Genomic DNA, 15,506 nt, shown 5'->3' on the forward strand with positions numbered 1-15,506 from the left:
ACTAGCTTTCATCGCGGATTGTCACGTAAATTAATCTCTGCCCTCTCACAGCTTATAATTGAAATAACGATGCGCGGAGGAGCGCTGCAGGTGTTCCACGGTCATAATTAAACGAAAACAATCTCCCGCCCATGTGGAAAGTGAACTTGCTACGCTGAGAGTGAAACATCAAAAGTCGACGTGTCGGCTATTTAGATGCTGTAAGTAACATTTATTTAGATCGGTTTGTGTACCTGAAATGTAGCATCTTCACTTGTAGTAAATATCTGCTAATTTTTGTGTGCATTTCTCAAAGAAGGGATACTTTATATATAATTTTAGCCAAATTTAGCTAGCTCTCCTTAGTGTTTTCGGTAACAAGCCAATTAATATTTTTTGAATTTTGAATGAACTTGTTCTATAGTGATGTCAAGCAAACCTATCTCATAATTAACTAGGTGATGAAACTGGTAAATGTTAATTTATGCGAGGCATTTTGAGATTGCTGCACCGTTTCACCTCAGCATTTAACTTAGTGATGTGGCCAGGGTTGAGGGGGGGGGGGGGGGGGGGCATCATTTTTGTGTTTTGTGTTAGAAAAAACGTTTCACAATTCTGAGATCATGTTTTAAACAGTTTTCAGCTTCTTTTACAACAATAAGTTGCTCAGTATTGTCATTTTAATCAAGCTAACTACAGTGTTCAGAGTGTTTTTTTTTTTTCATGTTAAGATCCTCCTTAACCAAGCATACACTCAGTTGATAGTTTATTAGCAACAGCTAGCTAAAACTAAGGCAGTCTAATACACAACAGTCCTGTATTAAATCCTTCCTTCATCAAAATGATAATTTTTGATTAAAGGCTAAGTTTTTGATCGACCTGTTTTAGAGAAGTCCTCATTAAACTGTGTGATGCTGCTGAACTGTACTGAGTCATACATAGAAATGTTTTTGTTATTTAGCCTACCCTCATTAATATAAATGGATGGACCTAATAAAATGGCAACTGGTGGTATAAATAAATTGTTAAATCAAAGTCCACATTTTGTTTTTTTTTACTTTTAACAATGAGTGTGTGCAAAGCCAGCAGCACCTTTTTATGAAGGTTATAATTTAAAGTTTTCAGTGAATCTGTCTTAGAGAGGTGTTGATTCAACAGTGTATTTGCTTTGGAGGATGTATTTTTTGCTGTTTAACTGTCTTGCATTAAATCAAGAGGGGTTTTTAATATTTTTTCTTCCCTCCCTGACAAATGGGGTGGACGAAATTTTAGATTATCTGTGAACTGTTTGTGTACCCAGACTGTCGCCCAAAACATTCTTTATTTATTTTTTTATTATTTTAAGCAAAAGGCCAAAAATTCTCATTTCCAGCCTCTTAACTGTGAATATTTGTTGGTTTTCTGAATATTCTTTGATAGTAAACTGAGAAAAAGGACCATGGCCTCTGGGAGACTATGATGGGAATGTTCGACTTTTTGTTGACTATACCAAATGATTGATTTGATTGATTGATTGGAGAAAATAATTGGCAGATAAATTGATAATGAAAATAGCTGTTATAGCCCTATATTGAAGTATGTTTCTAATTTTTCTGTGGCCTCAGCAACAACCATAGAGCCAAATGAACACTTTTTTTCTAATATATATGTATATATATATATATATATTATATAATATAAATAAAACAATGTAATACTCAACTGTTGTTTTTTTGTTTTTTTTCGTTTTTTTTTTAACTAGCTGTTATCCAACATGAACAGCAGTGGACCAGCATATCCACTAGCCTCTTTGTATGTAGGGGACCTGCACCCCGATGTTACAGAGGCCATGCTCTACCAGAAGTTTTCTCCTGCTGGACCCATCATGTCAATCCGTGTGTGCCGAGACATCATCACCCGCAGATCTCTGGGATATGCCTACATAAACTTCCAGCAACCAGCTGATGGTAAAGCAGCCATTTTAGCCATATCTACTACTTAATGCAATGTTATCATTGGAATAAGGGAACTTTACTGTGGCACTATATACTCATCGAACACTGGTCATTTTGTGTTTCTTTGAGGTTCTATTCTCGCTCACTGAGCACTTTATTAGGAACAACTTACGAATACTGGGTAGAGCCTCCCTTTGCTCTCAAAACAGCCACAGTTCTTTGTGGCATGGATTCCACAAGATTTTGGAAACTTTCCTTTGAGATTCTGGTCCATGATGACATGATTGCATCACATGAATTCTTCAGATTTATCAGCTGCACGTTCATACTGCCAATCCCTTATTGAACCACATCCCAAAGGTGTTACTATACGGATTCAGATCTGGTGACTGGGGAGGCCACTGAAGTACACTGAACTCAGTGTCATGTTCACGAAACCAGTTTGAGACTTTTGCTTCGTTTCATGGTGCGTTATCCTGCTGGAAGTAGCCATTAGAAGATGGTAATTGTGGCCATAAAGGGGTGCACATGGGCAGCAACAATACTCAGAGTACTGACATTCAAACAATGATTAATTGGTATTAAGGGGCCCAAAGTCTGCTAAAAAAACATTCCCCGCAGTCACCAACCTGGACTATTGACACAAGGCATGTTGTGTCCATGGATTCAGGCTGTTCACACCAAATTCTGACCCTACTATCTGCGCGCAACAGCAGAAATCCAGATTCATCAGACCAGGCTATGTTTTTCCAGTCTTCAACAGTCCAGTTTTGGTGAGCCTGTGCACACTACAGCCTCAGATTTCTGTTTTTGGCTGACAGGAGTGGAATCTGATCTTTTCTGCTACTGTTGTAGCCTCAAGGTTTGAAGTGTTGTGCATTCTGAGATCCTTTTTGTGCTCACCACAGTTGTAAAGAGTGGTCATCTGAGTTGCCGTAGCCTTTCTGTCAATTCTTACCAGTCTGGCCATTCTCCTCTGACCTCTCATCAACAAGGTGTTTTCCTCTGCAGAACTGCAGCTCACTGGTAGGGATGTGCGTAATTATTTGACAAAACGATTAAACATTGCCACCCTCGCTATTCAGTGTAACTAATTATTCATATTTTATTGATGTACAACGCCAGTTAACTGTTGCATCCAAAATGTTATGCAGCCACCTGCCCCTAGCTGGAGCTGCAGCCCCCCTCTCCCCACGCTAGTGCCCAGATGTGGTAAACAAGCAAGCTGGAAAGTGGGACAGAAGGCATCTTATGAAAGCAGCGTGGTTTGGCAGTATTTTGATCTAGAAAATGAAAATAAGGTTGTACTTAGGGTGTGTCCGAATAAACTGGCATATAACCACTCGACCGGAGCAGAGCGTAACCATATTCAGTGCAGGCATGTGGACTTAACAAGCAAGGAAAGAAAACTGCTGGTCCTAGTACTGCTAACGTTAGCCACACTAGGCAAACCAATATAACATGCAGTCTTTCCTATTCGTTACATAGACTGTAGCAGCCCACTGGTCTAATTTGTTCTACCACAGTTTCATAATGAACCCAAAATATTTTACACTTCTCATAATAACATGAAAGATCTCTAATGTTTTGGGCTGTTGCTTCATTGACACATTGGTAACGGGATCGTGCATAATGCTTGGACTGGCCACTTGGAGAAATCCCACCACAAGAGCACACGGAGCAGCCCCCCCTACCGACTAGTTGAATTATCTAAATTTTAAAATTCTGTTTAATGAACAGGAAAATTAGTCGTTAGGAACCTTGGATGTTTTTTTGTTTTTGTCAGCATTCTGAGTAAACTCTAGAGACTGTTCCCAGGTGATCAGCAGTTTCAGAAATACTCAAACCAGCCCACCCTGGCACCAACAATCATGCTACGGTCAAAGTCACTGAGATGTTTAATGTGAACATTTAACTGAAAATCTTTACCTGTATCTGCTTGATTTTATGCATTCAATGCTCTGAGTGTAAATCAGCACACTAAAATGTTATATCAAAGTACCACGCTAGAGTGGTTGGTTGTATGGCCCAGGACAGATGCTGCTGGTTTTGTTGCTTGGCAGATGCTGTAAAATATACACCAAAGTAGCTACTATAGATCTACAGCAGTTAACCTAAAAATATAAACAAGACTTTCCTTTTGTTGAGAGATGTAAGCAGCAACTTGTAATATGATGCAAAAGAAGACACTTTATCTGGAGCTGAATTTGAAAAATGGAAAATAGACACTGCACCATGACATGTAGAAAAGGTTTGATATTGTCATGATAGCTTGGCTTTGGGTGTCCAGGAAGAGCAAAGACCTGAGAAGGGCTCATCAATACAAAATCCCATGTTGTATTTGGTTGCTGATCATTAAATTGGACATCTCAACAGAGGCAATGTGAACTAGAATTGGCCTGAAATCCTACAGTTTTTCAGAGATAATCTCTAGTGGAGTATTAATTAGCACAACTTTTTATCAAGAAAGCCCTTTCCACACACATACACTACGTAGTTTAGTGGAAATTCTTACCTTCATATGAAGCAGAAGTTCAATCCTCCCTGGAGTAGTGGTGCTTTGTGACAAATATTAAGAAAACATAGTACTGTAAATACTTTATTTATTTAAATTAATTAAAAGGGGTTCTAAGCATTAAGGGGTGTGTTTTAATTGTTTTTTTTTTTTTCCTTTAGCGGAGTGTGCCCTCGATACAATGAACTATGACGTTATAAAGGGTCGGCCAATCCGAATAATGTGGTCTCAGCGTGACCCAGGACTCAGGAAGTCTGGTGTGGGTAACATCTTTATCAAGAACATGGATGAGTCTATTGACAACAAGGCACTGTATGATACCTTCTCGGCCTTTGGCAATATTTTGTCCTGCAAGGTAAGTGGCCGGGTCATATTTTTTTGACTGTTGCAGGGTTGCTGTAGTTCTATGGTCTTTAACAGCTATTTTGTTTGTACAGTGTGCAATAAGCTATTGTTGCACTGAGTATTAAGCTGATATTTGGTAACAGACTTGGATATCTTCTATGTGCAATGTTGTGAGGATAAAATTTGTGTACCAGAGTAGGGCTGGGCAGTATGGTTTTAATCAGTGTTATGACATTAATAAAAATAATATGTTGATCAATATGTCAACAGAATAACATGAATTAAACTGATCAGTGCAATGAACCTTTTTTAGATGCATTAAACAAAAATTTCTAATTTAATTTTATAATTTGCTCATTCATAAAACAAAAACATATCATTCTGATTTTCCCCTGAAGATCGAAAAGTGTTACCAGTGAATTATCACCCAGCCCTATAAAAGAGTACATATTTAAAACTGCGAGTTGCTATATTTGCAGCTAATGCTCTGTAATTTGTTTGATTCAAAGCCTTTGTCTTTGTAGGTTGTTTGTGATGACAAAGGATCCAAAGGCTATGGCTTTGTTCACTTTGAGACTCAGGAGGCTGCAAACCGGGCCATTGAAACCATGAATGGGATGCTGCTGAATGATAGGAAAGTGTGAGTGAACTAAAAGCTTTGATTTGACCTGTTTTTAGGTTTTCAAATAATGGCAAAGATGCGATCGAAAAAAGTAAGATGAGGCAAAGAGTAGCGCAGAATATTTATAAAAATATACATACAAACTATGTAAGCTGTTTATGAATGCTGATGACTGTTGCAGGCATCTCAGACTTTTCCAATTTGTTTTTTGCTCAGTCGAAAGACAGGTATACGTCATTTGGAATCTGGCATTGTCAACCCAAAGGCCCATTTCCTGGGAGAAAAATGTCAGTTGTCCCTGCTTAGGTCAGTGAATAGGTAGGATCTGTATCTAGGTTTGTTGTTGTCTTTTGTGTGTATTTTAATCTTAGGACTAAACAGGCAGCAGTGTTGCACAAAACAAGATCGGAGACAGAAACACAGATACAGTAATATATTCTCTACTTTTTCATTCATGGTGGAAGGAGAAACAAAGCATTCTTAATTGTCCTTTAAATTTTATCTTGTGCCAACAATCTTATTTATGTATTTGCTTATTGTGACTGTTATGTCTTAGTTGTGTTGTGTTGTTGATGCTGTGTTCTTGATGTCTGTCCTCAGCAATTGTCCAGTGTTGTTTTTTTTTTTTATGCTGTGTGCTGAGGCCAAAGACAAATTTCCATACTGTAAACAATCAAGTTTACAATGAACTAACTTACTGTATTTTATCCCTTAATTATTGTTCCGTCGTTCATGGGTTTTGATTCTGTCTGCAGTTTTGTTGGCCACTTCAAGTCTCGCAAGGAAAGAGAGGTGGAGTTTGGCACCAAAGCTATGAAGTTCACCAACGTCTACATCAAAAACTTTGGTGAAGACTACAGTGATGAGAAACTCAAGGAAGTCTTTTCTACATTTGGTAAGAAATCATTTTTTATTTTTGTTGTTCCTACTCATTGATTGCTACAATTGGTGGCAAAGTAGTAAATTTATGTACATTTCACTCTCAGGACGGACTCTCAGTGTGCGGGTGATGAAGGATGAGAGGGGGCGATCACGAGGATTTGGCTTTGTAAACTATGCTAACCACGTAGATGCTCAGAAGGTAGTGTTCACCAAGTTTCTACCACTCAGATTGGATACCTGCCAACACTAGCAGTCCATTATGTTGATATTTAGGCTGGTTCTGCAGCATTGACTTAAGATACAGCTTAGTTACCTTTTTATTTCATTGCAATAGCAAAGAACAATGTGTTAATAATACCATCCATGTATTCACACACAACCAAGAGCATTCTGTCGGTGGCACCGACTGATGATCCTCTTGTTTTCAGGCAGTTGATGAAATGAATGGGAAGGAGATCAATGGGAAAATCATCTATGCAGGGCGGGCTCAGAAGCGTCTGGAACGCCAGGGAGAGCTCAAACGCAAGTTTGACCAGATCAAACAAGACCGCATCCAGCGCTATCAGGTGCTGCTGCGTTGTATGCACATGTGTATTGTCATCTGAAAGCTTCTTGATGACCTCCATTGTTCGTGGTCTTGCATATACCTCTTTGGCGTTGCTGTTAAATGTATGGAAAAAAATTAAAGGTTCAGTAGTTTTCACAATGGTGGCCTCAGCTAAATTGTTTATATAGATGTTTCTTTTCCTCACTTAAGGGGAGTTCGGCTGAGTAGACATGCTCTTTTAAAGCGACATCCTGTTTGAGAGTAACAGTTACAGCGCTGCGGCTCCTAAAACATCATCCAGTCACTGGCGCGAGATAAAATATGGGTCAGAGTTTTAAAACAACAAAGATCACGTAAGATGGCAACTTTCCAAGCAAGAGCTTGGTAGAAAATTAAATACAAGTGGTCAAAGAACACCAACTGACCTCACCAGATAAATGTTGTCGTTATCTCCAATATGAACCTAAGCGCTGAATGCAAATCTTAAGGTCCTGAGAGTAGAGGCAGTGGCAGGTAACAGAAAAAACCTTTTTGCGTTTCAGTATTTACAGATGTATACATGCACCTTGTATCTGTGTGAGCCACCCATTGGATGATTTGAGTAGAAAATTTTCAGTCTAAGGTGCCACTGTGTACATTGACTGAAAAAAACAAGATTAGACAAATTAGATTATTAGGGGATTTAAAAAAGAGGAGATTGCCCATGACTTTGATCATGAGCCTGTTCTCATTTTCAAATTTCTCACTATGGGATCAGATTTTTAGCAGGAGAGCTGATCTGTCAGTTGTAATCTACATTAAGTAATATTAATTACTAATATTTTCCATCATCTTGTCAATATTTAGTGTTTGGTGTTTGTCTCTGTGCTGACTGTTTTCCTTTTCAATTTGGCAGTCACTGTGCCAACTGACAACTGATTTACAGAATTAGCAATACACTGTAAAATAGTATTGTCTGCAAAGAATTTATTCGTCCAATCATGCACAGAAGAAACCATATCATTTAGACCAATATGTATGTATAAATGGTGATGGGGCCGAAAATGAACCCCTGTAGTCTGCACTTGTAACCGTCGGGAATCTAGATTAGGCTGTCCCAACCAGCAAGCACTGATATTTCTGATAAATAACTCTTTATCCAGTAATGTGCACACATGTGAGTCCAACGGAGGATTAACTAATTATTAATGGTAAACTAATCAACTGTTTTTAAAAAAAGATTTTAATACATCTATAAATGCAAAATTGCAGTAGTTATAGGAATCGTATGGCATTTTCAGAAATTTGCACATTTGCTTTCTTGCAGATGAGAAGATTTCCGTTTAGTATAAGGCTACAGCCTGGAGCTGGTTATCTTAGCTTAGCATAAATACTGGGAGCAAGAGGAGCCAGGTAGCCTGCCTCTGTCCAAAGGTACCAAAAACACTAAATTTGTCATATTTAATACATGGGAATGAGAGTGCTATTGATCTTATCATCTAACATGGAAAGAAAGCGAAAAAGCGTATTTCCAAAAATGTCAAACTGTTCTTATCATTTAAAATGAGGGTACTAATATTTATAGTACAGCTGACTGGCTTGTGACTCCAGGATTTTCATAGAATGAATGTAGAATTGCTGCAGTCGTGACTTTTAGGCATAAGTACCACATGAGCAAATGTACAAAGTCAAGGACTATGCAAGATGTAATGGAAAGATTAAATGTATATCGTTACTGTATGTGATTTAAAAGTCTAGGGGCCATCGAGTGGGGCCACTATCCAGGTCTCCAGGCTGAAACAGTTTGATTCCTCGATGTCCGAAACAATGAATATGGTGCTCTTGTTGCAGAGACATCCTAGCCCAGTCAAGCACAGGATCTTAAGAGATGTTGTTCAGTTTACTTTTTTTGCCCAATTGGCAAACTCTGGTGCTAGATGGAATAGTTAACAGAACATTTTGTTTACAACTTGGATGTAAAATATTTATTTATTTATTTATTTATTTAAAACACTGACTGCAGCTCTCACAGCTGGCAGTTAACTCCACTTTAGATTTTATTAGATACTGCAAAATTTTAAATGTTCAGTTGATAAGTTTGGATTTCTTGCTCTACACATCTGTTGATCAACCTGAAAAACAAACAGAATGGCTGGGAAAGATGAAATTGCCATTTCTCACTCTTTCTGTTTCCAGGGGGTGAATCTCTATGTAAAGAACTTGGATGATAGCATAGATGACGAGAGACTCCGGAAGGAGTTTGCCCCTTATGGCACCATCACCAGTGCTAAGGTATTGTAATTGTGTGTGTGTGTGTGTGTGTGTGTGTGTGTGTGTGTGTGTGTGTGTGTGAGAGAGAGAGTAGATGCATGTGTCAATCAAAAGCCTGCCCAATAAAACGCAAAGTAATAAGGAACACAAAATATCCTTTAAGTATAGAAGACTCAACTGCCTGTGCTTGAAAGATGGGTGTTGAAAGTTGATATTTGCCCCCTGTACAAACAGCTTATTTTGACAGTGGAGGGACTCGTAGCACTAAAAAAACATCTTAAACCATTCCCACAACATAAATCACTGCAATGTCAATGGTCATAGTTTTGAACAAAATGTATAAAAATACAGCTAAATAGAGCTTCCATAATGTGCTGACTCATTCCCATGATTGACAACTGATAAAACAATAGAGGCTGTTTGTGTGTTTGTACAAATTCCTAAATCACCATGAACACAGCAAAATCAAAGGTGGTTGTGGAACCTTAGTAAAAAATGTTTCCCTCCCCCACCCACGATTCAGGACACACCTCCAGTCAAAATTTAACCCTTGTTGGTTGTTTTAGTGTCAAATACCTAAAAACATCTGAGCTTCAGCTTCTTTTATTTCCTGTAGGTGATGACAGATGGCTCCCAAAGCAAGGGCTTTGGCTTTGTCTGTTTCTCTTCACCAGAAGAAGCAACAAAAGCGGTGACGGAAATGAACGGGAGAATTGTTGCAACCAAGCCACTGTACGTGGCTCTGGCTCAGCGGAGGGAGGAGCGTAAAGCAATCCTTACCAACAAGTACATGCAGAGACTTGCTACCCTGAGGACCATGACAAGTCCAATCATTGATTCATACCAGCAGGCCGGATACTACATGACTGTACCGCAGGTGAGGTTCGGACAGTGCCAGAGGAGAGGGATTGCTATTCAAACGAGCTGTTGACTATGATGCCATTCATAAAGAGGATTTGACAAATATAGAAAATATGTTTGGCCAACTATATCCCAAATTATCGATCTGCACTACAAAATATATGCATTACATTGCAATGCTGAATGCAATGCCTGAATTAAAATTTTTGCCCTAGCTACCTAAGGTAACCCTTTATTTTACAGGTTCGCACATTCCAATTTATTTCCAAACAATCTCCTGAGAAGTTTCCTGGAAAAGAACCACATAATTTGGTACCAATTCTAGGTCAAATACAGAGGGATCGGTTGGTTCACTTGCTGTTATTTCTAAATGCCAAGCTAGAACAACCTTGAGACTCATATGAAGTATGGCAGGTGAGCTGAACATATGACTAATAAATATTCACTGGGGTTCAAATTGAGCAATTTCATTCATGGAAATTCATCTGGAAATAGGTAATAAACTCAACACAACTAACTGAACTAACTAAAATAACAGTGAGAACTTAGTTTCTGTTTTTCCTGTCAGTAGTACCTTATTACACGGTTCTTTACAAGAAACTTTCAAGACATCGTTAGGAAATAACAGACCAGTAAAATAAAACATTACAGAATTAAAAATAAATAAAAATTTAATCAAACAAAAAAAATATGGCATCAAAACGTAGGTCTCAAAAACCAAGTCAGTGTGATGACTTTGTATGCAATCGTGCCGTCATTTCACTTTGCTTTGCTTTGCTTTCTGTCCTAACGCATAAATAGTGTATTCATTATGAGACAAAGGTTGACCAACGATTTGATGCCATGCTTTTCTAACTAATTCTTATCTTGTAGCCTCCCACTCGCTCCTTCTACAACCACAATGCTGTCAGCAACATGAGGCCAGTACCTCGCTGGACAGGACAACCACCGAGACCACAGGGTGAATGGACAATTTGTGTTGTGTTCACTTGGATATATTTCCGTATACTGTGTGTCTGTCTGTCCGTGTCTCTCTCTAGATAGATAGATAGATAGATATAAAAAATAAAAATGTTGTGTCCATGTTTTTAGGCCCTTACTCGAACCAGTTTGTTGGTAATTCTGTTGCTCGACGTGGATCAACAGCCATCGCTACAGTCAGACAGGCTTCCACCCAGGCTCCACGTATTGTCAGTTCTACACAGAAGACAAGTAAGTACCTGAATTTAGACAACAGGATAAGCTCCATTCCTCTAAAATGTGCACTTTACATGGCTGGTAGTCACACATGTAATGTCTTTGTTTAGATAACATTGGGACTCAAACTATAGGAGGACGTACAGACGTGCCAGGTGTGATCAGAAGCAGCCAGTACAAGTACTCGTCTGCAGTGAGGAACCCTCAGCAGGTCATTACTGTACCTGCACCCATGACCAGACTACAGGTACTGTAGTCTGTACTGTACTGTTCTCTAACTGTAATACATTCCCAGGACCAAAAATAACTGATACCCAAACAGGGATTAAGTTCAAGTTAAAAGTGCCCTGTGGACTGTAGTCGCCAGTTACATTTACATTCAGCGTTTCTCGTCTGTGTGTTCGTCCATAAAACATTTGCAAAGCTGATTTTAAATTATGCGCTGCACATCTATGGTTGCTAGTTTGCAGTCTTCTTTCCGCGTTACTGCTGCCAACTGTCGCATCAGTGGAACACAGAGACACCAGCGACGGGAATGTTTACCACCTCACCCACGTCCTTAGACGCGCACTCAGGCATCATCGATACAAACGAGACTGGGCCCATTTGAAAAACAGTGCTCAATAGCACCACTAGTGGACAAAAAATGCCACAGGATACCTGTTTGGTTTTTTTTGTTTTTTTTTAAATTGTCATTTCAAGTTTTTATTGAATTTAAGCTGAGAGAAACCATTGTTTGTTTCTTTGGTTCAAACTTAGTTTGAACCTAGTTCTAACGCAGGTGTTATAATTAAGTGGAGTTTTACACATGACTAAGTGGTTGCACCACACAAACTGGTTATGTGGAGATTAGTTGTTTATTAAATATTTAGACCCACTGACCACAGGTGTAACTGTTGTGTAGCCAACTGAACCACAGACAAAACTAATGTTAGCTAATATCTGATGATTTTAGAGTGAAGAGTAAGGGAGGTATTATGAAATACAGTCGACGAATCTGACCTGGAAAGTGCTGTTTAAGAATGATGTAAATTAGAACATTTTAAATTACACTTCACAAAAATAACACAATAGTAAATAAATTTTCTCACTGATTCTAAACTGTATGAATACTAACTGAAAAACACACATTTCTCCATGTATGCAGACATGAATAAAATAAATGCATACATTTACAAAAGAGATAGTAACCTTGTAACGCTACAGTGACTTCCTGTTTTACATAGTTAATTACCTTTGATTGGACAGCACTATAGAAGTTTTTTTTTTTTTTTAAGCAACAGATTTACACATTACTGAGATCTGTACTATCTAAAACATTTCTTAAAGTTTTGTGGTGTGACCCGATTTAGTAATTCACTACTAGTGAGTAGTTATTAAGAACTTAAGAACTTTACGATCAGATTTAGTAATGAATTTACGGAGAGCTGGTGGTACCCAATCGTAAGCAGAAAAACATGACATTTTCAGCACAACTCACAGTGCAGTTGCTCTTTTTTAGGAAGATGCAAATGAACCACGATAGTATAAATGTTGGAGATGGGTTCAGCCTTGAGGCGAAGATTCAAAATAAATAGAATAAACCTTGAATTGGCTCTACATACACTTATTTTAACAATCTTTTTTAGGAGCTAAAAGCAAGACCAATAAATATCCTTTTATATCCCGTGTGTTTTATAAGTTGAAATGATGTCACACTAAAAATTTCAGTTGGCAGCTTATAGTAAAAAATGTTTGACACAATTTATTATTAGTATTAGTATTATTAGTGTCATTACTTGTTAATTGATGTCTTCAGGTTGTTCCAGCCCCAGTGATGGAGCCACCACTGCACGTTCACGGCAAAGAGCCACTCACTGCCTCTATGCTGGCCGCAGCTCCACTAGTGGATCAGAAGCAGCTTCTTGGTGTGGCATTGTAATTTTTAAATGTAGATTGAAGCGACTTGCGTGTCTGGGTTGCTGATCCTCTCGCTCTCTGTGCGAAACGCAGGCGAGCGTTTGTACCCACTCATCCACGCAATTCACCCAAACTTGGCTGGAAAAATCACCGGGATGCTGCTGGAGATCGACAACTCGGAGCTGCTGCACATGCTGGAGTCGCCCGGGTCTCTGCACTCAAAGGTCTAATTATGGTCGTTTATCTGCGGGCTGGTTAATGTCGTACTGTCGCAAAGTGTCCGCCATAACGGTCGATCATAAAAAGCCCAAAGAGTGGGGCATTTGTGCCTCCATATCCTTTTTTTTTTTTTTTTTTCCCACTATCTGGTAAAACATTTTGTACACGTCAAGTCTATTTATTGAACACGATATAAGGTAGTTTATAAAATGAGCTGTTTTTTATAAAAATTTTTATTTAAATGATATACTTGTTAAGCACTGACCTCTTAACAACCCTACCGTTGTTTGCCACTCAAGCAACATTTTTTTTTTTTTGAATATGGACATTTCCAGAGCAGATTTTTATGTTAGATTATAAAGATTTTTTTTTTTATTAGTTTGTGTCACTCACCAACTTTGGCTGGAGCTTGCTCAGTTAACATGGAGAAAGTGAAGACTCTTCACTCGTGACTGGCACAGTCTCAACGAAAAGTTTAACACAAGTTTAAAAAAATGTAGAGGGTATTGCAGGGTTCCTCAGGATAATGATTATCAGTTATTAATTACTGATATAATTGTAGTGGTCAATGTAATTTGGGAAAGGCAGGAATAAACTAAGAAAATTAGGATTATTTTAAGTGTTTAAAACATTGAAAACTTGGCTAATGGCTAGGAGAAGAATAATACCACCCTCACTTGCCTGACCAAGACATAGTCCAGCACATAACCCCTCATAAAATTGAACTTGATTTTACACTTGGCTTTTTGTACAGATTAAAGATACAATATTTAAATTAATTATTGATTTTAGAGGTGCAGTTAGGTGGATTTCAGCTGTTTCTAGCTGTTTACAGATTTCCAGTCTTTGTGTTATGCTAAGCAAACTGTCTCCTGGTTGTAGCTTCACATTTAACATAGACACGTGAGACTGGTGTTACAGATTCATCACCATCGTCCTGTTCCTCTCCTTTGGGCAGGTTGACGAGGCGATTGCTGTCCTGCAGGCTCACCAGGCGAAGGAATGCTCTGCTAAGAAGTGAAGAGCCCTTTCAGGTCAGCAACACCTTGTCTTTCTGTTTAGGAGACTTTTCAGCAGTGGATGGCTCAGTACAGCACCTTGCTGTTTACAACACATGTAGTATTCAAGGTTTACAGTTACATGGTTGTGGAAAACTCAACAGACTCCCATGCTAAGCCCCTGTGGTTTTGCAAATGTCTGCATCAAGTTGCAGTATCTGCCAGTTTTGTGGAAAAAAAAAAAAAAAAAAAAAAAAGTTCTTGTTTCTTACTCTGAAAGTCCATTCAGGTGGACAAATATTGCTGGGGGGGGGGGCGGCGGCGCATCGGCTGCTGTAAAATGCAGCCCTTGTGATGTTCAAAATTTGACACTTCAGAGAATCCTGCACAGCTGTTTTTATATAAAGTGGGCTGAGTTAAAGACATTAAATGTTACATGAAGACTTAACAATGTCTTTTTTTTTTTTTTTTTTTTTACAGATGTCAACTTTCTGGAGAAAGAAAAAAAATTACTGTAAAATTTTGGAAAAAAAAGAAAAAATGTTCTATGTGGATTAAATTGAGGGTGAAGAGAGAGCAATTTTGTTGTTGCGATACCTTTTGTTAGAAGATAAAGTTTACAGTGTCTGCATTAAACCTGTCTTGTGTCATTTGTTAAACACACAAGGTCAATGCTGCAGTGCATCTACTTCAGGCTTAAAACTGTAGTTAACTGAACCCAGAAGGTCCCACAGAAAAGCTCAGGGAAGCCCCTGTGCGTTGCTCTTTAACGGAGGTGGGTGGGTTAACCAGTTGTACATTTGCCAAACCAACCAGTTAGTTCTCATCCTTAGACTTTTCTCTCTTGAAACTGAAAAATAGTGTTAAACACTGGTGATAAGGCATGAATTTCATCTTCGTGTTGCCTGTCCAATTAATTTTCTAGTGTGGTGTGTGTGTGAAGCTGTAATGGGGGGCATTACTGCCCCCAGAGGTGGGAAGGCAGAAAACACCCACTTTTATCTGACGGTTACTGAGAACCTCAGTTTTAATGGATGTTTCAGCCACAAGGGGGAAAAATGAGCCCATTTACATTCAAACAACCTTTGACAAGTGCAGAAGGTGAGGTTATTGCTTTTTTGGCATTATCAGTGTATTTTGGTTTTATATGGGAGAATGAGAGACTAAATGGTTGGTTTGGCAAATGCCCACCTGATTAACCACCATACCTGTGCTAAAGAGCTAGTTCCCTGAGCTTTTCTATGGAAATTATCCAGGA

General features: G+C 38.6%; 1 protein-coding gene across 5 annotated transcripts; it reads left to right on the plus strand.

Annotated features, from left to right (window-relative positions):
* The first annotated feature begins 68 nt into the window (after positions 1-68).
* On the plus strand, positions 69-14,884 carry LOC120804517 (embryonic polyadenylate-binding protein-like). 5 transcript variants are annotated; one of them, XM_040154013.1, is made up of 17 exons: positions 69-200; positions 1,721-1,925; positions 4,590-4,783; positions 5,298-5,413; positions 5,612-5,701; positions 6,151-6,290; positions 6,382-6,476; positions 6,706-6,843; positions 9,000-9,095; positions 9,691-9,951; positions 10,809-10,896; positions 11,028-11,147; positions 11,243-11,379; positions 12,931-13,039; positions 13,125-13,255; positions 14,209-14,284; positions 14,729-14,884. In XM_040154013.1, exons 2-16 carry the CDS (start codon positions 1,733-1,735, stop codon positions 14,269-14,271), a joined length of 1,971 nt encoding a protein of 656 aa, XP_040009947.1. In that variant the 5' UTR covers positions 69-200; positions 1,721-1,732; the 3' UTR covers positions 14,272-14,284; positions 14,729-14,884. The 5 variants fall into 5 exon arrangements, with proteins under 5 accessions (XP_040009947.1, XP_040009949.1, XP_040009948.1 ...); XM_040154015.1 differs by having other exon boundaries at positions 11,243-11,343; XM_040154014.1 differs by having other exon boundaries at positions 11,267-11,379.
* The last annotated feature ends 622 nt before the right edge of the window (positions 14,885-15,506 follow it).

This window comes from Xiphias gladius, chromosome 18 (assembly GCF_016859285.1).
Source record: "Xiphias gladius isolate SHS-SW01 ecotype Sanya breed wild chromosome 18, ASM1685928v1, whole genome shotgun sequence".
Lineage (NCBI taxonomy): Eukaryota > Metazoa > Chordata > Actinopteri > Istiophoriformes > Xiphiidae > Xiphias > Xiphias gladius.